This window comes from Chelonoidis abingdonii, chromosome 22 (genome assembly GCF_003597395.2).
Source record: "Chelonoidis abingdonii isolate Lonesome George chromosome 22, CheloAbing_2.0, whole genome shotgun sequence".
NCBI lineage: Eukaryota > Metazoa > Chordata > Testudines > Testudinidae > Chelonoidis > Chelonoidis abingdonii.
The window spans coordinates 18,368,696-18,388,700 of NC_133790.1; the positions used below are offsets into that span (position 1 = coordinate 18,368,696).

At 40.5% G+C, this 20,005-nt stretch overlaps 1 protein-coding gene across 1 annotated transcript in view; it reads right to left on the reverse strand.

Annotated features, from left to right (window-relative positions):
• Positions 1-8,361: 8,361 nt before the first annotated feature.
• PPM1F (protein phosphatase, Mg2+/Mn2+ dependent 1F) overlaps positions 8,362-20,005 on the reverse strand; it is a 37,033-nt gene continuing 25,389 nt past the window's right edge. The window contains exon 7 of the mRNA XM_032776906.2: positions 8,362-19,343. Within this exon, the coding sequence (XP_032632797.1) occupies positions 18,946-19,343 (398 nt within the window). The 3' untranslated portion in view covers positions 8,362-18,945. The remainder of the gene's footprint in view (positions 19,344-20,005) is intronic.

Genomic DNA, 20,005 nt, shown 5'->3' on the forward strand with positions numbered 1-20,005 from the left:
CAATGAGACCAGGACCGGAGGAGACGCAAGGGAAAGAATCCCAAACGGTCAGGGGCTGCAGCTTCCTGGCTCAGAGGGAACTGGGAACACGAAGCCTTGAAAAAAGGGTGAATTGAACCTGAAACAGCCTGATGCCAGGTGAAGTCCCACTCTTCCAAACAAAACTCCCCCAAGCTCTCTACCCCTAGCCCTCCCGGTTTTTATACATACCCCATCAGAGCCCTTTCTACCCTTCCCCTCTTAAGCCCTCCCTACACTTCAGCCAGAATCCTACCCTCACCCCCACCCCCAGTCTAACCTTGTTAGACCTGAGTGGGAAAATGAGTCTGTTTTGTGAAACTTTTCATGATTTAAAAAAATGATCCCACTCTGCATCAGGACAAACAACTGAGACCTTTCAAAGATAGTCATGAAAAACCAGCGAGAGAGACAGAGCCCCACCAACACATCCTAGGATAGCCAATAGCCGGGTGGTCAGGGCAGTCATCTGAATCAAACCGAGTAGGGACTACGAACCTGGTCTGTGCATCCCAGGTAAGCATCTTGCCCCCAGGCTGTTCTGAGGTGTCCCGCTCTCTATCCAAGACCTGAGAAAGCGTCCCAATGAAAGTTCTGTCAAAACTGGTGGGTTCCTGGGAAACATAAAAGTTTCTACAAATCAGCATTTTCCACCTGGGAACAGTTTCACTGAAAAATTCCCAGCCAGCTTTAAACCTCATGGCTTCTACCCCTCCCACTTTGACTCCCCCATTCTAATTCCCTTCATATCTAATTTCCCCCAGGCAGATCTCCATCAGATACATTCCACAATTAAATTAAGTATTTACAGACTTGTAGTAAATTAAGCTATTGTGACCTAAAATAAATGTGAAAGGAGAAATTTGCACATGGTTCTTCAAACATCAGATTAAGAAGGCAGCACATGTATCAATAATGTTTGAGAAATGCTGCACTAGAGCACATTCCCCTAAAGAAAAGCAACCCATCAAGCTCATTAAAATAAAAGCAACCAATAGCTCTTGCATAAATGTTAACATTGATTTTAGTGGAGTTGCAAGGATGAGTTTAGCACTTTCAAAGCAGGATCACATTGCATACAAATGAGTGGTAAATAATCTGCATTGATAATCAAACTCCAAGCGGCTCATATAGACTGAGAAAAAAACGAAAGCAAACATACTGTACAATTAGGAACTGGTTGTTAAATATCATCTATCTACATTTGTACATGCACTCATTACTACGGTGTTTCTGCAGCTATTATTTGCATGTTACGTTATTTATTGATTTTTGTGACCCTTAATATACAAGCCTTGGAGTGCATTACAAATTGCCAAACCTTATCACTGAAATAAGCAATACTTGGCGTTTATTCAGTGTCTTTCAAAAGGTAGAATACTGTTTTTCTGATTGGATTCTAGGATACCACAGATATTAGTGCATTTGAAACCTAAATAGATAGGCAAATTAAGGCACAGAAAGTCAAAAGGCTTTAGCCAGGATCACCCAGTGAGATAGAACCAGGGGTCCTGATGCCCAGTTCCCTGGTTTACCCATTAGACCACACAACCTCTCTAACTACTGCCACTGTACATCTTGGATAAAACATCGCAGCGGCTTTAGAAGCATATAGCAACACTACACAGCAAGTCAGGTGCGGGAAGTGAAATATGCAGCCAATTGAAGCTTCAGGGCAATTTAAGTGGGTTGAATACACTTACAAATAATAGCAAAATGAAGAAGTTGACTTCATATGTATAGCAAGCATAGCAAAGCAATGAGTAGGGGAGAAGGTCCTAGGAATGAGTAGAGCAGAGCAATGAGAGACTCAGGAGATTGCAAACCTATAAATTGAAGTAGAGATGGGAGGACTCTTTGAGTTGCCCCAAACTTCTGCCTTTATTAAAGTAGTTGTCTCTCTCAAAGACTGAGATTAGATCAGGCAAAACATCTGAAAGCAAAGCCCCCTGGCCAACCCCCCCTTCAATAGTCTTAAGCCAGGAACACAGAGATCGAACAGGTCCTTGTGAAACACACACTGTGGCTACTTCCCATGCATCCACCTCTCTGCTGCTGCTGGGAGTTTACAGTTCATAGCAGCCATTACCATCACAAGCTGGTTTTATGCTGCCCTACTCTAGAGCCATTTCAGTGCAGGGAGCATCCCCAGTGGTCTCTTACTCACCCTGAGCCCCTGTCTTCCCAGGACATCTTAACTAAGACTTTGTGTATCTGCACAGCCCCTGTGAGCCCATGAAATCTCTGCTTCATTTCATTAGCTACCGGCATTTGTGCATGTCACAGACGCTTGCACGGATCACTGATGGATTCCAAGTTCCAGCAGTCTTACTTATTGGTGGATGGACACAACTAGCCCACTCCAGATCTCACTGCCCGAGAGCAGCTCTGGGAGCTCTAGAGGATACCAAAAATTCTTGTTCAATATTCACTGAAAATTGAGTCACTATTAGGTATTTAACTCAGAGTAAAAAAAAGCAGTTTGATCCCCTCCCTAATATGAAACATATGTGTTTTGAGCGCTCCAAGGGGCTATAGCTATTTGTAGTGGGATGAAATGAAGAACGGCAAAACTAAGGCAGAACAACAAGAACGGCTTCCTGACCATGAAACCTGTTAGCTGGTGGAGTAGTCTCCTGTGGAAGGACTGGAGTGCTTTGGCAGATCTAGCTTCAGTGTTCCTAGCAAGTTGCTGAGAGACACAGGGCCCTCAGCCATGCAGGACCCTCACCACTAGCCTACTAATGAGCCTCCTGGCGTGGCTTATTGCTGCTATCTGAGAAAAGCCCATTGATTTTAAATTTCATTAAAAACAAGATGTTAGACAACAATTTTCAAAGAGTAGCTTCTGGTAGCATGGGAGAAAATATCAGGGGGAACTTCTGAACAACTTTTCACTAATATTCTGAATATTTATTTTTAAACCTTTTCCTAGATTACTTAAATAAAGATTCCAACACTGCTTGAACCCCTTCTCTCTTACCCTGCTGCCCTCTCCCCAGAAGCTAGCTGCTTTTTCAGAAGCACCCCTTTGATCCAATAGCCACTTTCCTTTCTATTATTGCCAGATAAAATAACAACAACAACAAAGAAAACTATGTTAAGGCACCATTAAGGTTGGGAATACATAATCAGTCATTTCAATAAAAACCATTACAAGGATGCTGTAACTATCCCAAAAGCCAGCATTACAAGAAATCAAGAAGACATTAAAGAAATACAGAATGAAGGCACCCAAAGTACCTTAAACATATGTAGTGTTATTACCGGGAGGAGTTATGATGAAAGCATATGTAGGAGTCTGTGGACCACTACGCCTCAACCTTAGTTCCATTTTAACAGTTTGATGGCTTGGAATTTCCTTAATTTTTAAAAGTGTCAAACCTGAACACTAAACAAGAAACCTACAGAGAATGCTACCATACACTGGCTGCTTTGGTGTGAATTTGGCCCTTGAAATTTGCAGCTGACTTATTGGTTTGGAGGGCTGTGTTAGTAAGACTGGCACTATCTGCAGGAAGGCAGGGAGAGCAAACGCTAGTGTCGGTACTTTACAGGCTTTCCCAACACTGCTGCCTCAGTTCTGCCAGTAGCGCTGTTCCAATGGGCAGTAAAGTGGAAGCTGCAGTGCCATGGGAATCTTTCCAGACATTGATGCCAGAGCTGGTGAGCAGCCAGTGAGCCTCTAAAGAGCAGACACAGTTGGGCCTGTTAATCTACCTACGAAAACTCTTGACAAGTCTCCAGTCTCCCTTAGATCACTGAGTCATTACAACAAAATACCTGTAGAGAAAGGGTGGTGATTGGTTGAATTTCCTCTGTCACAATGGCCCCACATAAGTTACCCGAGCCTGGCTATAACCTGTCCAGTCAAAACAATTAGATACAATCTTTAATTTAGCTTAGTTACAACCTACTTTCTTCAGTTCCAGGCGTTGCACAAGATTTCAACCAATTTTCATTATACTGAAGTGTAAGTTATTCCATTTGTAAGATGTCTGTGGAAAGAAAAAAACTGACAGGATGCTAAGTTTCCTAAAAACCCTCTTTTCAATTCATAAAGTAATTAATGATGAATGGTCGGAAAAATATATTCAGCACACAAAAGAGTAAGTGTGGAAAGTTTGGGGGACACTAGGCTGTATTTTTCATACAAAACAGACTGAATCCCTTTAACTGCAAAATGAAGCTCAGCCTTACCTGCAACCAGCACCTCCATAATAAATGACCTAGTCTAACACTTGCTCACACAAGTATCTCTTCAGGACCCCAAAACAGATGTGATATTACTATTAACGCTGGACATGCACGTTTACAGGTAAAGCACAAACCACCAACAGAAGAATTTTTAGAGAGATATAACCCTTGTGCTTCAGGGCTTAAACCAACCTTTAATTAATGGGAATTAGGAAGAAACTTTCCCTGGGACAAGTTATCCCCTCCCTTCCAAGTGTAGGGTTTCTTGCCCACTTTTCTGAAGCAACTGGTATTGACCACTGATGGAAACAGGATTGGATGGCCCTTGGGTTTTAAGGCGTTACAGACCCTAATTTAAAGGTAAGAGTCTAAACTACTAGATTGTGCCTTTCTATGCTTTAAAAAAACAAACCAAAAAAACAACAAAACATGGCAGTGGCAGGCTTACTGTGCTCACAAGTATCCTTAGTACAATGAACCACACAGGCAAGACAGTATTAATGTACTATGAAAACATTTCACATTTCAAGCTTCCAGAGACAAGTCAAAAAAACCTATGAATGCAACATTGGCTGTTAGTTTGTTAATAGTGCCAGCTGGGCACCACCAAAAACCTTTTTCAGAACTCTTTTGCCAAAAAGTAACAGAGAGCCCTCTAGAGGCAGGAAACACAAACAGACCTTTCATAGAACTAAAGGAAAGGAACGCACAGATGCCTGTAGCATCTGTCTCTCCTGCATATCAGAGGCCTTGTTTTCAGGATACGAATGGCTGCCATTGACTTCTGCAAGGCCCCTGGAAACTACTGATTTATTCCATTGCCTTCAGCCTTTTGATTTTAATGATTATCGTTCTTCAGCTGCAGTTAGGAACACAGAAGTAATTAAGTCAAGAAAACCAGGCATTAAGAATAAACTTCACCTAAACAGCCATGTCAATGTTGCTATAAAATGATTTATTTGGTATTTTTTCTTTTGTCCCCCCCTCCCCTCCGCAGGTAAAATCCTAGCCCTGTTGAAGTCAAAGGGAATTTTGACATTCATAGCCAGGATTCAGAAGCCTAAGTCATTGATGTTTGTAAAGTGCATTTTACTATGACCCAGCATTTTTGTTGTTACTCCACTAAAAAGACTGCTAGAGAGCAAGAGGGCAGATATTAAAAATCTGACTCCATTAAGTGGGAAGTAGAAACTCAGAGCTGTTTTCTATATTTATATATTAATTTTTGGAAAAAGCAAGAGAGAGAAATCATATTGAATACCAGAATGTGACAGGACTGTAGGTTACCTTATGTAACAGTTTCCTGGAGGTATTTGCTATGCTGTCCAGAGTGTGATTTGGAAAGTACGTCCCTTTATATGACAGTAGAATCTATTTTAGGATCAGAAAAATAGACTCTCAAATTTCACACTCAAATATTGTAGCTAATCTGCTCCATTACAAACAGTGGAGTTAGAATAAATTCCTTTCTGGCTTATTCAGAATGAAAGACTCTCCTCAAGGGGAAAAATGGTCATGTTATACAAGCATTTATGGTACAAGTTGATGTTTTCCCAGACATATTTAGAACATTTATTAGAGCTCTCTCTCATTTGATGTTTAATAGCTGCTGCTCCATTTTAAACATTCTGCCCATTCTAATGGATAATTAAACTCTCTCTCATTTGCTCAGCACACTGACTTATTAGAATAGTGGTTTTCAGCCGGTGGTCTGTGGACCCCCAGAGGTCTGCAGACTTTTATCTAAGACTTCCAAAGGGGTCCACGCCTCCATTTGAAATTTTGTAGTGGTCCGCAAATGAAAAAAGATTGGAAACCACAGCGGGGAGAGTGTCTCCCGGCCTGGATAGACAGACTTATGCTAGTGGAGCTTGAGCTAGTGCAGATGGAACAACTTGAGCTGGTCAGGTGGGCTTGAGAGCATGAACTGCAGCTCAGGCTACAGCATCCACACTATTTTTAGTGCACTAACTTGAGCCCTGCTAGTTCAAGTCTGTCTACTGCGCTGGGAGGCAGGCTCTTGGCTGCGGTATAGTGTCCCTAAGCGGAAAACATTAAGATTGATGAACATCTTACACATGACAAGGTGTAATACTATCCACTAGCCCGTTGCCCTGGTCAACATTTGTTTGGTTTGCTGGAGCTAGTCAGCATGGGTATCCACATCCAGCTACACCTACTTAATGTATATTAGATCAAAACCCACCGTATTCTCTTGTACTTTATTTTGAACATCGCTTCTTGAGTTCCCCAGCAGTACATAGGTGTAGCTGATTAGCTTTGTCATTGCCCTGTACCATAGGGAAGAGGTTGGCTGAAGACACTTGGCCAGGAAGAGCTGTGGAAAGGGACGCTCACGGGAAAATTGGGGCCCTCTAGTAGACGACTTGAGAACAAACGCTGCTGATTCACTCTGCATAGCTGCGAAGCAGCAAACTCTGGGACAGCTGAAGCCAGGTACCAGTGAGGAGGACCAATACAATGACAGGATGGAACTTCAGTACCAAGATACAATCCAGCTCTCCTTGAAGTCAGTATCTGATTGCAGTAGCAATGGAGTCCAGTCCTTAGGGAAGAGATAGGTCCTTTGAACACCCATTGCTAGGGAGCAATGGGGATGCGCAGAACACAGAAAGTGAATGCAAGTTGTACATGGATTCTTTACTAATAGTGAACCCTTCTACAGCTGTCAATGAACTGCCACTGCTCTAGATTATGGATTTACTTGGATCCTGTAAAAGCAGGGTCAGTTCTCTAAGACCACAGGCAAAGGCTTGGTTGATCACAAACTGGAGAATCTCTGCCTTAGGAAATTAGGCAATCTAGGTCTGGGTATTCACCAGTTTCCTAAGGGTTAATGCAAATGTATCCCCATCCCTCTAGATACTGCTAAGCCATCCCCCACCAGGGTTGTCTCACTTCTAGTTCAATGATACCTCTGAAGAGCAATTACTTTACTTTTAGAATGCGCCAAGCTGTACAAACCGACAGCTGTTTTCAAAGTTACCCATTTCCCTGGCATTGCAGAACATTAGCCCCTGGGCCAAGTCAATCCTGGGTGTACTTTGTGTTGCTAACTCCAGGATACAGAGAAGCAAAGGAAACACATAATGAGCCAATGAATTAGAATAGAATGGCATAAACCTGAAGACAAAGTTTGACACTTTGGTTTTAGGGTAGCCTCAGTAATGAAACATTTTAAAAGCGCACCATATTAAATTATTGGATTTTTTTTCATTAGCCATGTTCATTGCAAGAGAGATTTTCAAAACCACTATTCTCAAGTCAAAGGGTTGCTTGTTATATTTTTGAAGGCAACTTTATGGTGGTCTTCTCAATACTCCCTTCATTCACAGGTGGTGAAACTGAGGGAGCTATCATTCCTGCAATGGAAATACTGGGGACAGATGCATGTTTCACATCTGCAAGGTATTTGGGGGGCAGAAGAGTGGGACCTGGCTATATTTCCATATCTGTATGCATTGGGATGGAGGGAGGAAGGAGGATGTGGAAATGAGAGAAGGATCCAAAGGACACAAGATCAGTCTGGCTGCCAGAGAGCCAGATAGGACTCCCTGACCCAGTCCAGACAAGCCTTACAGCCACAAGTCCCAGCAGAGATATCTGGCCCAGGGAAGAGACAGGAACACATGTGCCAGCTAAAGGGGTGAGGGGGACAGGACAGGGTGCATCCATGCACAGGCACAAGTAACTGAGGGGAGGTTGAGGCCCACAGGACACCAGCTGCCACTGCCATAGGAACAGCAGCAGCAACTATTGGGATGTCTTTTCCCAGCCTGGAGTCAGCTGTGCACCCCTCCACCTCATCTCAGTATTTCCCCCTCACTCCTGCTCCTATCCTATGCCCCCCATTAAAGGGAGTTTTCGTTACCCCCCTACACACTTTCACTTTCAAACCCGTTGTTCAGTGCTGAAAGAGTTCTTTCCTTCTAGGTACTGCAAGGGTTCTTTCCTTCTAGAGCTCCAGCAATCTTTTCCAGTAGAAAGCCTACTGAAACATTCTGACAAGGCTAAGCTGTATTTGCCAGCCTGAAATGGAAAAACATGATCTTGGAAGTTAGTCATATGGCCCACGTGTTTTTAAGCCACTTCTGTGATTAAAATGAAGAAATGAATAACACAGCCTTTGGATCCTTGCACTTTATTAACACTTCAAAACATATCCTACGGTAAGGGAATCTCTTGCCCCTACCCCTTTTGCTACTCAATCACTGTTTTGAAACAATTTAAATTCCTTGCAATAAGCAAATAGATACTTGAGGCACTATGTGAATACAAAAGTGACAATATAAAAACAATTCAACCTCATGCAATACACTTAAATATATAAGGAAATGTAGCATCATAATACAACACACACAAGCACTGTTAGAACAATTCACGTAAGTGAATATACAATACCCACAGCATGTTTAATAACCGGTTTACAGCTCGTGCACAAGTAACCAGTCAGCCTAAATAGGAAAGAAAAAGTCTTAAAATACTGGATAACTACTTAAGCCACAGCTTACAAAACCTGCAGTATCACAGCCTCTCTGTTCCGGATTGCAACTGCACAGTAACAGTCAAAAAAAAATAAGTGAGGACTATGTTTAAATGACACAACAGATCCCTTATTTCTAATAATCGGCCCTTCTTGTTTTCATCCAAGGTTCATTAGCCAACACGCTGAGAGGAGGTTGCCAGAATAAAGCAAGAGTTGTATACTCTCAAAAACTATTTTAATACTGATCATAATTATGTGCATTTTTAATTAATACAAGTAGTTACAAAAGTCTAACATTACTGCTAGATGTCTGATACTGTGATTACATTATATTATATACACCTAACACTGGAGAAATGTCTTGGATGAGAAGTTTGATCAGCCACTCAAAGTACAGAGTATAGGTATTAGATTGTCTTTCTTTTTTGTTCACTTGGGGTGGGGAGCAAAGGAAGAACTGAAGAGGCAAATAATAATTCTTTCAAACCAGTGTAAAATGGACAGGGTGATAGCAAGGTGTGTCCCAGACAAGGATAGAAGTTAAGCAGTATAAACCCCCATACTATGGGCACAAGAAGCTCTAACTACCTAGATTTAAGATGAAGCATCCCCTACTGGCAGGTTATGGCATAATAGGAGATTAAAGTCTTCCTCTGAAGCATCTGGTACTGGCCAATGTCAGTGACATCAAACCAGTGTGTCATCTAGTCCTGTATACTCTGTTCGGTATTTCCTATGTTCCCAGTGCCAGAGGCTCATTTACAGCATCAGACCACAGATTTGTATTTTTCAGTGGAATTTAGTCAGACTGGACAAAATCATACAGGGCATCTGCACTGAGCCAACAATTCAGGTGGAGTTTATTGTCTGAGTCACACACAAACTTTGATGCTGGAAGGAAGGACAATTCTTCCTTTCTAGATGAGGAGCTGCAAGGGAGAAGTGAGAGGAAAAGGAAAAATGAGGAGGGGATAAGAGGCAGACTTAGATCTCTAGAACTAAAGGTAAAAATAGATGCATTGTTTATACTAGTATAACATTTCCTCCCATCACAGAGAATCTCTAGCAAAGAAGAATGACATTTTATATACTATATTGCTCAAATCCTAGAGCAAACAGCATCATTAATAAATAGCTTAGCAATAACTAGAGTCACATTAGACAGCTAGAAAAGGACAATATGCAGAGGCATCTACAGAAACGGATTGCACTGGACAGCCCCCTCAGAAGCCTCTAAGATCCCTCTTGTTTTCTAGCTATGTCTCCCTTATCCTTGGAGTCCTAAAGGACATCATCCTTTTGACCAAGGAATGGATAATACTCCCTTCACAACTGGCAAAAGTCACACCTTAACTAGGTCACTGCTGAATGACACAACCCCCTTGGAGCTGAGTGCATTACCTCCCATATCTTGCTAGGCCTTGGAGATCAATTCACCAGGGGAGGAGATACTAGTATGATAATACTGTTGTCTTCAGTATGCCAAAATAGAGCAGTGTCACTAGGTTGGCCAAATGCATGAGTTATCACAAAAAAGCCACGACTGGTGATAGTAAAGTGTCATTGAGATTTGGTGCAATATGGCTCATTACTTGTGAAAGCAGAAAGCTCTGGTAAATCATGTTTTAACTAAGACAAATGCAAAAACCGATCCCCAGTTGTCAGCAAGTTAAATATTTGTCTCATTTCTTCATGCTAAAAAGTACACATCAGCAACAAGACATGAACCCCTGGGTGTAGGAAGCTTGTCAATAAAATAAGGCAGACAAAATGCATTAGCTTAAAACAGTGGTTTCCTTAACTAAGATATGTTCAGACAGTGCACTGCCAACTTCCTTCTAGCTTGGATTTTTTGTATTCCATTGTTTGTATTCCAAGAAGCTTGAAAACATTTTTTCTCTCTATTGATTTTGTCCTCCCTTGTTTGACAAATGTTGCATTTTGCAAAATTTCCTGTGCTGCCAACACAGCTGTCTTTTGTTGCTGGAGCACAGGAAAGTAAACAATCTCAGCAGGAATGTGCACAGCTTGGAAAACTCACACAAAACTAGAATTGCTTAACAACTTAGGGTGCTCACATGGGTTTCTTCTTTTCAGAGGGGCTCATGAAAACAGTGACTTTAAAATGCTGCACTGAACCAAAATTCAAGCTCATAGTGTGGATGGGACTAACCTAGTCTTGTCCATGCTACAAGTTATAACCCTTTTGCTAGAAACAGGGTTCTGGTTCGTAGCATAGACGTTCCAATGGTAGCATTCTGCCAATCAAATGGATGCTTCACAGGAGTAGTTTTTACCCTTCTCCAGACCAGGACACTGTTACAACAGAAATTTCTGGAACCACCTCCTCCACTTAATCAGAAAGAAAGGGGCAGGAGGTCACAACCACCTTTCCTGTTCACAGCCCAAACTTGAAAAGATATATAGATAATAGATGCATGGGGAAAACCATTAAATATTCAATATAGTTTAGATGATTTTGCATTAGTTTTCGAGCAGAGATGAAGCCTGAGAAATTTCAACCAAAAAGAAAGGAGTCCAAAGTTATGAACAACTGCAAAGAGGCTGTTATTCTGTTAGTATATTGCCTAGCACACTGTGACTAAGATATTGCACTAGTGCCTAAAGGCACCTGTAAGTAAGAACGGAAGTTTTAATCCAAATTTAACTAACAACAATCTAGATATATAAAAGCCACCTGTAGTCTTCAAGTGTTAGGCTAACAAGGATCAGAAAAATTCAGTTAAGGCTGACATTTCCCCCACACATCCCCAGAAGCATTTGCTTTTACTCAAATACAATACATGTGGTAATACATAACCTCAGACTGTGCACAGTGATCCATTAATCTTTCAGCATCTGTAGAACACCCATCACTGTGGCATTTAAGTGCTAAGAATGGAGTAGCAACCTTGACTCCAAATTTTCCTAGCTTTTGTCTGTCAAGTCAGACCTCGAATTTTCTTTTAACATAGTTTTTTTAATCTTAGGAAGCTTCATCTGAAACAACTCTTCAATATATACCCTTCATAGACTTGTATGCGATTTAAGCAATCTTTAGTGACACCTTAGGAGCCAAGACCTATTGTCTAATACATATTTTAAAAACATCTGTATTTCCTTTGTAGTCTTTAATAGCATCTCTGTTTTGGAAAGCTCCTTTTAGGATTTGTGGGAGGTGGCTCCAAATTTCAGCTCAAAACTATTCTTTTATTAAAATATCAAGTGAAAGCGTAGTTTTCCAATGGAAAGCGCAGCAGACCTATAACCAGAACCCAGAAAGCAAGCACTTCTCAACAGGGGAAGAAAGAAAGAAAAAAACCCCACAACTTTCTTCTGGCAATTTTATAGTGTCTTTTTACCATATAATGCTAATTGCACTGGGATTTTTTTTTTAAAGCAATATATCATCTGATCTGAATTCTGATAAAAGTGTCTATTAAATGCTATTAAAGTCATCACTGTGATTAACACTATTCAACTGCCAACTTTGCTGAAACAACTCCATGCCAATTACTCATCCTATCAGATCCAACCAGCAGTATCAATTCATTAAACACACTTCATGGCATTTACCTACAGCAGCAACAGTGTGGTAGCCAATAACCTGTGTACACAGAACTGTGTATCTCAGCCTAGTTCCCTCACATGCAATGTGTTTAGAAGAATTCCACTTATCAGCATGAACCTCTAAGGACACAACAATACTGAGCAAGGTCACAGAAATCACCTAGGATGCTTTTACTCTGATCCCATGCCTGACCCCACACCTCACTATTATTAGACAAGGTTATCACTCTAGTTCTGCCATTTTAAAAGTGTTTTTAATTTCAGCCAGGACTTGATATTCCTCCATAAGAAACTGACATTTGTAGCTCTATTTTCCAGCCCACTTCCTTTTTAAAATAGGCACTAATAACACTTAAACGTGTTCCTGTCTTGCATGCTCTCTTTCATTCCTCTGTCACTGTTAGAGGGTAGATTTTACTTAATTCCCCCTCCCCTACTGTTCTAAAAATTGCTCTGCCTCTCTCTCTCTAGCTCTCAAAGATTCTACAAAAAACTACATGTCAAACAGACATTAACAGACTGTTACAGAACTCCCTTTCCCTTGAACAACTCTCCTTGTTTACAGCCATGAGTTATGAATTTCTGGTCCTTTTGTTTAGGTTAGACCCAGAACATTTGATTTATTAATTTATTTTACATTTCTTTCAAGGACTAAAGAATAAAAGTAAAAAGGATGAGAACTGAGCTGTTCAAGCACAAGGGAGACTTGTAACATATCTAAATATCATGAAAAAGCAGGTTTTCATCCAAGAGAAGATGAGGCTTTTAAGTGTGTGTTGCATTGTTTTTAAAGACTACTGCATTTTAGTGCTTGGTTACTCTAAGCTACTTCTTAAAAGGGACACAATCCAACTTGAAATCTAATGATGAAAGATGAAAAGTCAGATGAAAAGTAGTTTCAGGTACTACATCTGCCCTGAGTCCCTCAGCCATTTTTTGTGGTTTCACATCACTTTCCCCGCCTTTACTATTGCTATGTAAAAGACCTCCAAAATCAGGGAAATCTGACTGACTACACAGAGGAAACAGTAAAACTATATACAAATGGCTCCTAAATGCAGAAACAGACTGACAAAATAAAGACTACATTATCCTCCCCTCCCCTGTCTTGCTCAGGTTATAGTAACCTTAACACAAGAAGGGAAAAAAATAAATTTCCGGTAAATGTGATTTTTAAGTTGATGGTGTCCCTTTGAACTGTGCTACCAGTATCTAAACTGTGTCATGTCCAGTACTTCTCTTGATCAATTATACTTTTTTTCTAGTACATTCATGGATGATAGACCCATTTCTATTTCAAGAGTGTTTGGTCCCTGGAAGCTGAACTTAAGTTCTACAGAAAGATTCTGGGATTCTGCAGCCATTTGTTGAGGCAGACTAGAAATTCTGGTTTCATTTAAAGGGAGTTTAAATATGAAAATTAATAGTACAATAGGGATAGTAACTCCCTGTGTTTAAATTTGATGCTGTCCCCACATGTTCAACATGCCAATTTCTTTTATATCATTGATGTACAACTGCATCTTGGACATTGTCAAGAGTGAAGCTGCAGGTTTTGACAGCTGGGTAGTTTGGGGTTCTGGGATAATCAAAGCTTCTAGCTAAATCGTTGAACTATTTTGCAGCTGATCATTTTATGTTGACATTTAAACCTCTATCATTTAGGTTTCAGCATTACCAACCCAGTTACATGAATAAGGAATGTCACACTTCTCAGATCATTTCAGGCTTTCTGTGTCTCTGAAGGAAGCCAGTGTCAATGTTTGCACTCACAGTTTCAAAGAAAAGCATTAACTTAAGGGCTGGGTTTTTAATTGTTTTAATTAAAAGTTTACTTTCTTAAGCACAATTTGGCATCCAAGGAATTCACAGGGCTCTACCTATAACTCAAACCTATGGGCCTAAAACTGAGAAATTGGCTGGAATCATGAACCGTTTTACGTGCTGAGTTCAACAAGAAAACTCAGGACATGTCCTTGCTGTTAGCTATAAAGGCGTCTTCGACTGCCAAAAACAAAACAAAAGGTTTAAAAAAAAAGCATTTTTAAAAGCGTTCACATACTTGAGACTATACCTTTGTTAAGCTGCACCACATCAATAATTTAAGGAGTTGGCAGTGGGAAACGAATATGAAGAGAATGGTAACTGCAAAGAAAACCAGGAAATTTTGAAGAGAAAACTTGTAAAAAGACCAAGCATTGGAATGTATGGAAATAAAGTTAAGATCAAATGACCTTAACTCCCTATCTCATTGCCCAGAGAACAATCGGAATGATTTGATCATTGTAATTAGTCGATAATACACAGAATCAAAAAGAAAAAAGAAGATTTATACAGTGAATGAAGATCTACGTCTTTTTAATGGCCACAGACAGGTCTCAGGAAAGCAGATTTTTTTTTAAATGTAGATGAATAAGCAAAGAAACTCATTCCTCACTGTCCATAAGGAGTACATATGCCACCAATCACGTGTCATATACAGCACTAAGATACGTACATACACAAAGCCTCCTAAATCAAGATAAAACGTGTCACTTACACAGAGACAGCAAAGGATAAGTTTAGAGCAGCAGTCCCCAACGCCGTGCCCGTGGGCACCATGGCGCCCACAGGGGCATCTAAATGCGCCCGTGTCCTGGCCAGCGGTCGAGCATCCGCCAAAATGGCACTGAAATTCGGCAGTATTTCAGTGGCGATGCCTCTGGATGCTGCTGCTTGCCGCCAACAAGCGACGTCATCCAGAGGTGTCGCCGCTGAAATGCCACCGAAATTCGGTGGCATTTCAGCGGATGCTCGACTGCCGCCAAGGTCCTTTGTCTGGTACCCGCCAGACGAAAAGGTTGGGGACCACTGGTTTAGAGTTTCTTGGGTTTCCAATATTTTTTATGGATGTCACTCAAAATGACACTCCTCCCATCCTCTTTTTTAAATTCCTGATATGTACTAAATGCTACAGGTTGAAGTTTTTCTTCTGTGATAAAAATTCCTTAGGTTTATCAAATTTTGATCAAGGACAACTATTGATACCTCTGAAACTACTTTTGCAAGTACTCAAATATCAGAGGGGTAGCCATGTTAGTCAGGATCTGTAAAAAGCGACTAACAGTCCTGTGGCACCTTATTGATGAACAGACGTATTGGAGCATAAGCTTTCATGGGTGAATACCCACTTCGTCAGATGCACGTAGTGGAATTTTCCAGAAGCAGGTATAAATATGCAGGTAAGAATCAGTCTAGAGATAACTAGGTTAGTTCAATTAGGGAGGATGAGGCCCTCTTCTAGCAGCTGAGGTGTGAACACCAAAGGAGGAGAAACTGCTTTTCTAGCTGGCTAGCCATTTGCATTTGCAAGTACTGCGTACAAGCAGGTTGCACTTTGATGACAACAGTGTTAGTCTTAATATACTTGTCTACATACTTAACATCTGCTGACTTTTTAACCTGACTGGTTCTGCTTAGATCTGTAGGAGCTGCTGACCTTTGAAAGCCTGTATGATCCTCTGTGAAGTATGGAGGGTCATTCAATAGAACATCCTAGCCCCACTGAAATCAGAGTTTTGTCATTGGCTTCAGTAGAGTCAGGATTTCATCCAGCAATTCTCCATTAGTCCATGAAGATTCAAAAAAAATCCATAGCAAATAACTACAAATCAAAGTATCCATATTTCTCACTAAACTATGGATTATTCTAGTCTAAACCATTTGTTAGTTTCTGCTTTAAGGTGAAGTCTCATTTTAGCTCTCATATCTGAAAAATATCATGTCTTAGTCACTTGATAGTTGGCTAAGATATTCTCACCTGGCAAGGAGCCTCAGTCAGAAGTTTCAGGTGGATTTATTTAATTTTGGTAGCGTTACTGTGCAGAAGATTATAACAGAAAGGTAGGACAAAGGGCTTGGCTTTTAAAATCTGCCTGCTTCCCTCCATATCTTTGAAATGCTGGCCGAGTTCTGAAACAAAACAGCAACTTTATGAATCTTCCAAATCTTACACCACCTCTATAAGCTATCCTGGTTTTGACAAAAGTAACAGTGAACCTGACAGGTCCATAAGACACACACAAAATGTTCTATTTCTGAATATGGGGACCGGTTTCTTCAAGATGCCAAAATGCACTAGTGGTCACCAAAACCCCTGCAAACAAATCTAAGCCAAAGTTTCTAGGTTGCATCATTCTAGAGGTAGGATATGAAAGATTCACTGAATTATTCTTATAATCAGAGAAGTCTCCAAAACTGAACAGCCAGATTTGGCACAAAAAATTCCCTCTGACCTACCAACTTACCTAGCTCACTTTCAGTAAGAGAAAGCTTCTCTCAAGCATTTTAGAAGGGTAGCAAAATTTCTCTTTATAACAGAAAAATGATTACAACCTTAACTATGGAGAGGTTACTGCCTTTCCAAAATATAGTAACAGAGCCATTGTTAGAGTTACTAGGTGGTAGAATATTCTCCCACCCCCACTCATGGAGCTACCATGTTGAATTGTACAATCTTTTGGGGGTAACCTGATAAAGAAATCACTTGGATAACTGAATTATCTTATGTTAGCTGACAGCTTATCCTAGCATGAACACAACCAGTGCTGCTCTGCCTCCTCGCCCCACCTCATTATTTTAAGGCTGCTATCTGATCAAGCTAAGACAAATCTCAATATTCCATAGAAGTTTACTCCCTTAAAACATTTCCGATTTAAAATATTCAGGGCGTTTTAACCAACAGGACTGCTGTATGACAACAGTGTGCCAAAGTCAAAAGTGATGTTACAACCCATCACCTGATGGGTTGCTTTTTCTGTTCAGATACAAAAGTTATACAATAGATTTGCAATACAGCTCTCAGATCCTGCTCCTACAGAAAGTGTCCTGGTGACGGGAACAGTAACAGAATCAGACTAGAGGCTCCAGCAGCACTGATCGTGACTGTTATGGGTCTACTACCTGCTAAGCAATGCAATGATATATGCACACATTCTGTGTGCTTGCACCCAGGCATGTTATATACCAGTCACATGGTTCTCTAGTATAATCTCAACTTCTCACCTCCTCAGAAAGTTACTGTATCAAATATATCATAAATGCAGTATTGCCAAACGTCCAGCAATCATGAGTCAGGCCCAACATTTTTTTTTTGTTTTAAACAAACACTTGGGGTTCTTTTTATTGAACATGTACACAATGGTATTGGAGCACACAGGGTTTGTTTTCATCTACAAAACTGAGGGTTAGAAATTTTTTTTAAAATAAAATCAAAGATTCTCAGGTAAATAACCTGAGGCCAGCTAGCTGGGGCCCTTAAGAAAACACCAAATATCAAGAGCCTCACAATCAACACAAAGTTTGGCAACACCGAAGAACATTTGGAACACAGTTCCCGCTCAGTCATTCACAAAAAAATGAAAGAGCTGTAAGTGCATTAAAATATTTATATTAATTAAATAAATCAAATTTTAAAAACATAACTAGAACATGGTCACCGGAATTTGATAGAAAACTAACCTTTCCCATCCTTTTCTGAAACATTTAAGGCACTTGAAGGTGGCCAGTTTTTAAAGCCAGACAACAAAAGTGTACATTTTTAAAATCTTAATTATTTAAATAAAAAAAACCACAACAAAATATAGTAACTGCAGAAAAAGTTCCCACAACCATAACATTCAGTAAATACTCAAAAACTTTATGAAAAGAGAAAAATAAAATACTTCACTTTGTTTATAGCAAACCATAAAAAAGGATGTGGCAAGTACAGGGCCTAGTGAATTGGCAGAGCATATACACACAATTTCCATGGACCCCTTTCAAACACAGTCAGCAAGTGTCCTCTCTTTTCAGGTTACCAAAGAGCTAATAAAGTGTGTTTGTGTCACAGAAATAATTCACCCTTACTCTAAAGTTAGTCTTTCCATATCAGGCCATTAGAACAATTACCAGACCATGCCAGAAAGTAATTAACTACAAATTGCTTCTTCTGTTTGGGATATTCCTAGTTTCCCTCCTTAAGTGTTCCATGTTATTTTCCCCATAAATACAAAAAGTCAAATGGCCCTTTAAAAGGATGAGGTTTATATTTCATCACCCTCTTTCACAATTTTGTCTTTGGTACGAAATGATGAAGTTGAGAAGTCTCTGAAAGCATATAATGAAGAACACAAGATCCCACTCCTGGACTCCTGATCCTCTAGAATACTGAACCTGTTTATAGAGAGTGTGTGCAGTAACAAGCTTCTCTTTGACGATGGCTTCCTCCCCGCCACACACACACTCTCACCCTAAATAGATAATATTACAATTAACTATCTGCATGTTAGCTTACTTTTTTAAGCACTATTTTAAATTAAAACAGAACCCAAATAAGCATAATACAAATAAGTGTTCTTGTCCATTAGCTTATACATTCCTTACCACCTCCAGGACAGAGGGATATGAACTGGCAACCTGGCAAACACTTTAATACTATTTCCAGGGAAGAAGTAGCTGCACAAGTCTTCCAGCCTGCTCAGCTGTTTCAGGGGAAGAGGGGACAATGAATATAGTAAGATGAGCTCTGACATTTTTCTTTGTGGAATTTTGGTCACCTTATTCCTGGCATTTTACCCATCCTACTAGATGCTTCTTCAATGGAAAGAAGATTTCTTTTGTGTAACATATGAGAGTTAAGATTTTGTCGTTGTGTGGCTGTCGCTCTGATTGTTCACCTCAGAGCTGAAAAAGTTAAAGGGTGAATCCTCTGCACCCTCATCAGCTCTGAGGCTTTTAGGGTCTCTCAAGCAGTCTGCCAAGATGTCTCGGGGGTCCCTTAAGTAGACCACCAAGACAGTGATGTTGTCACTGGATCCATTTTCCTTTGCTGCAGCCACCAGTCTCTCTGCTGCCTTGAGACCATCTCCTTTGTTTTGCTTTAAGTGATCTAGGACCAGATCCACCACGTCAGATGGTCTGAAGGCATCAAAGAATCCATCGCAGGCCAGGAGCAAGTAATCTTCAGAACCTGTCAGCTCAAATGAATTACCATCTGCATTTCCAGAGATATAGGGCTTCTGATATATATCACCTAACAAGAAAAGATACAAATCTGATTACTTTATGAGCCATTGCCTCCTCACCAGTCAACTGTTTCTATGATTCCCCAGAATTGCAATGGTTTATTTTAGGGCCAGATCATACCCCAGAGATCCATGCACAGCTCTCTCAATGCCCCATGAAGGAAGGAGATGGTTGGGGGCTACAGAGCCAGTGGAGAAGGCCTTCAACTCCTAATGATCCCCTGGGATTCATATGGATTTAAGGGCATCTGTGGTGTTTTGGGGATGGTACCATGGCTCATTATATCCCTCCTATAGAACAGGATGGTATGAGGAGCTCACCAAGGAAAACCTCAGATTTTCCTCACTCGGGAAATGCTAGGATACTTTGGCCTTTTTTTTTTTTTTTTTTTTTTTTTTTTGAGAAGTGTGCATCTTGTGAAACCCTTGGAACACCGGGGAGGAAGCTTATTTTCATTAGCGATGACATGACAGGAATAAGAAGATCCCGTTGCATGCAGTACAGTGCCCAACTACTTAATTCAACCGTTCTACCTGTACACATTCATTTCAACACAAGTGATACAAGCTTACCACTTTCTCAATTAAAAAAAAAAGATACTGTATAAATGCATGATAAGATTCCTCAGTTCAGCCATTACAATTCTTCACTTACTGCAGTTGCCTAGGG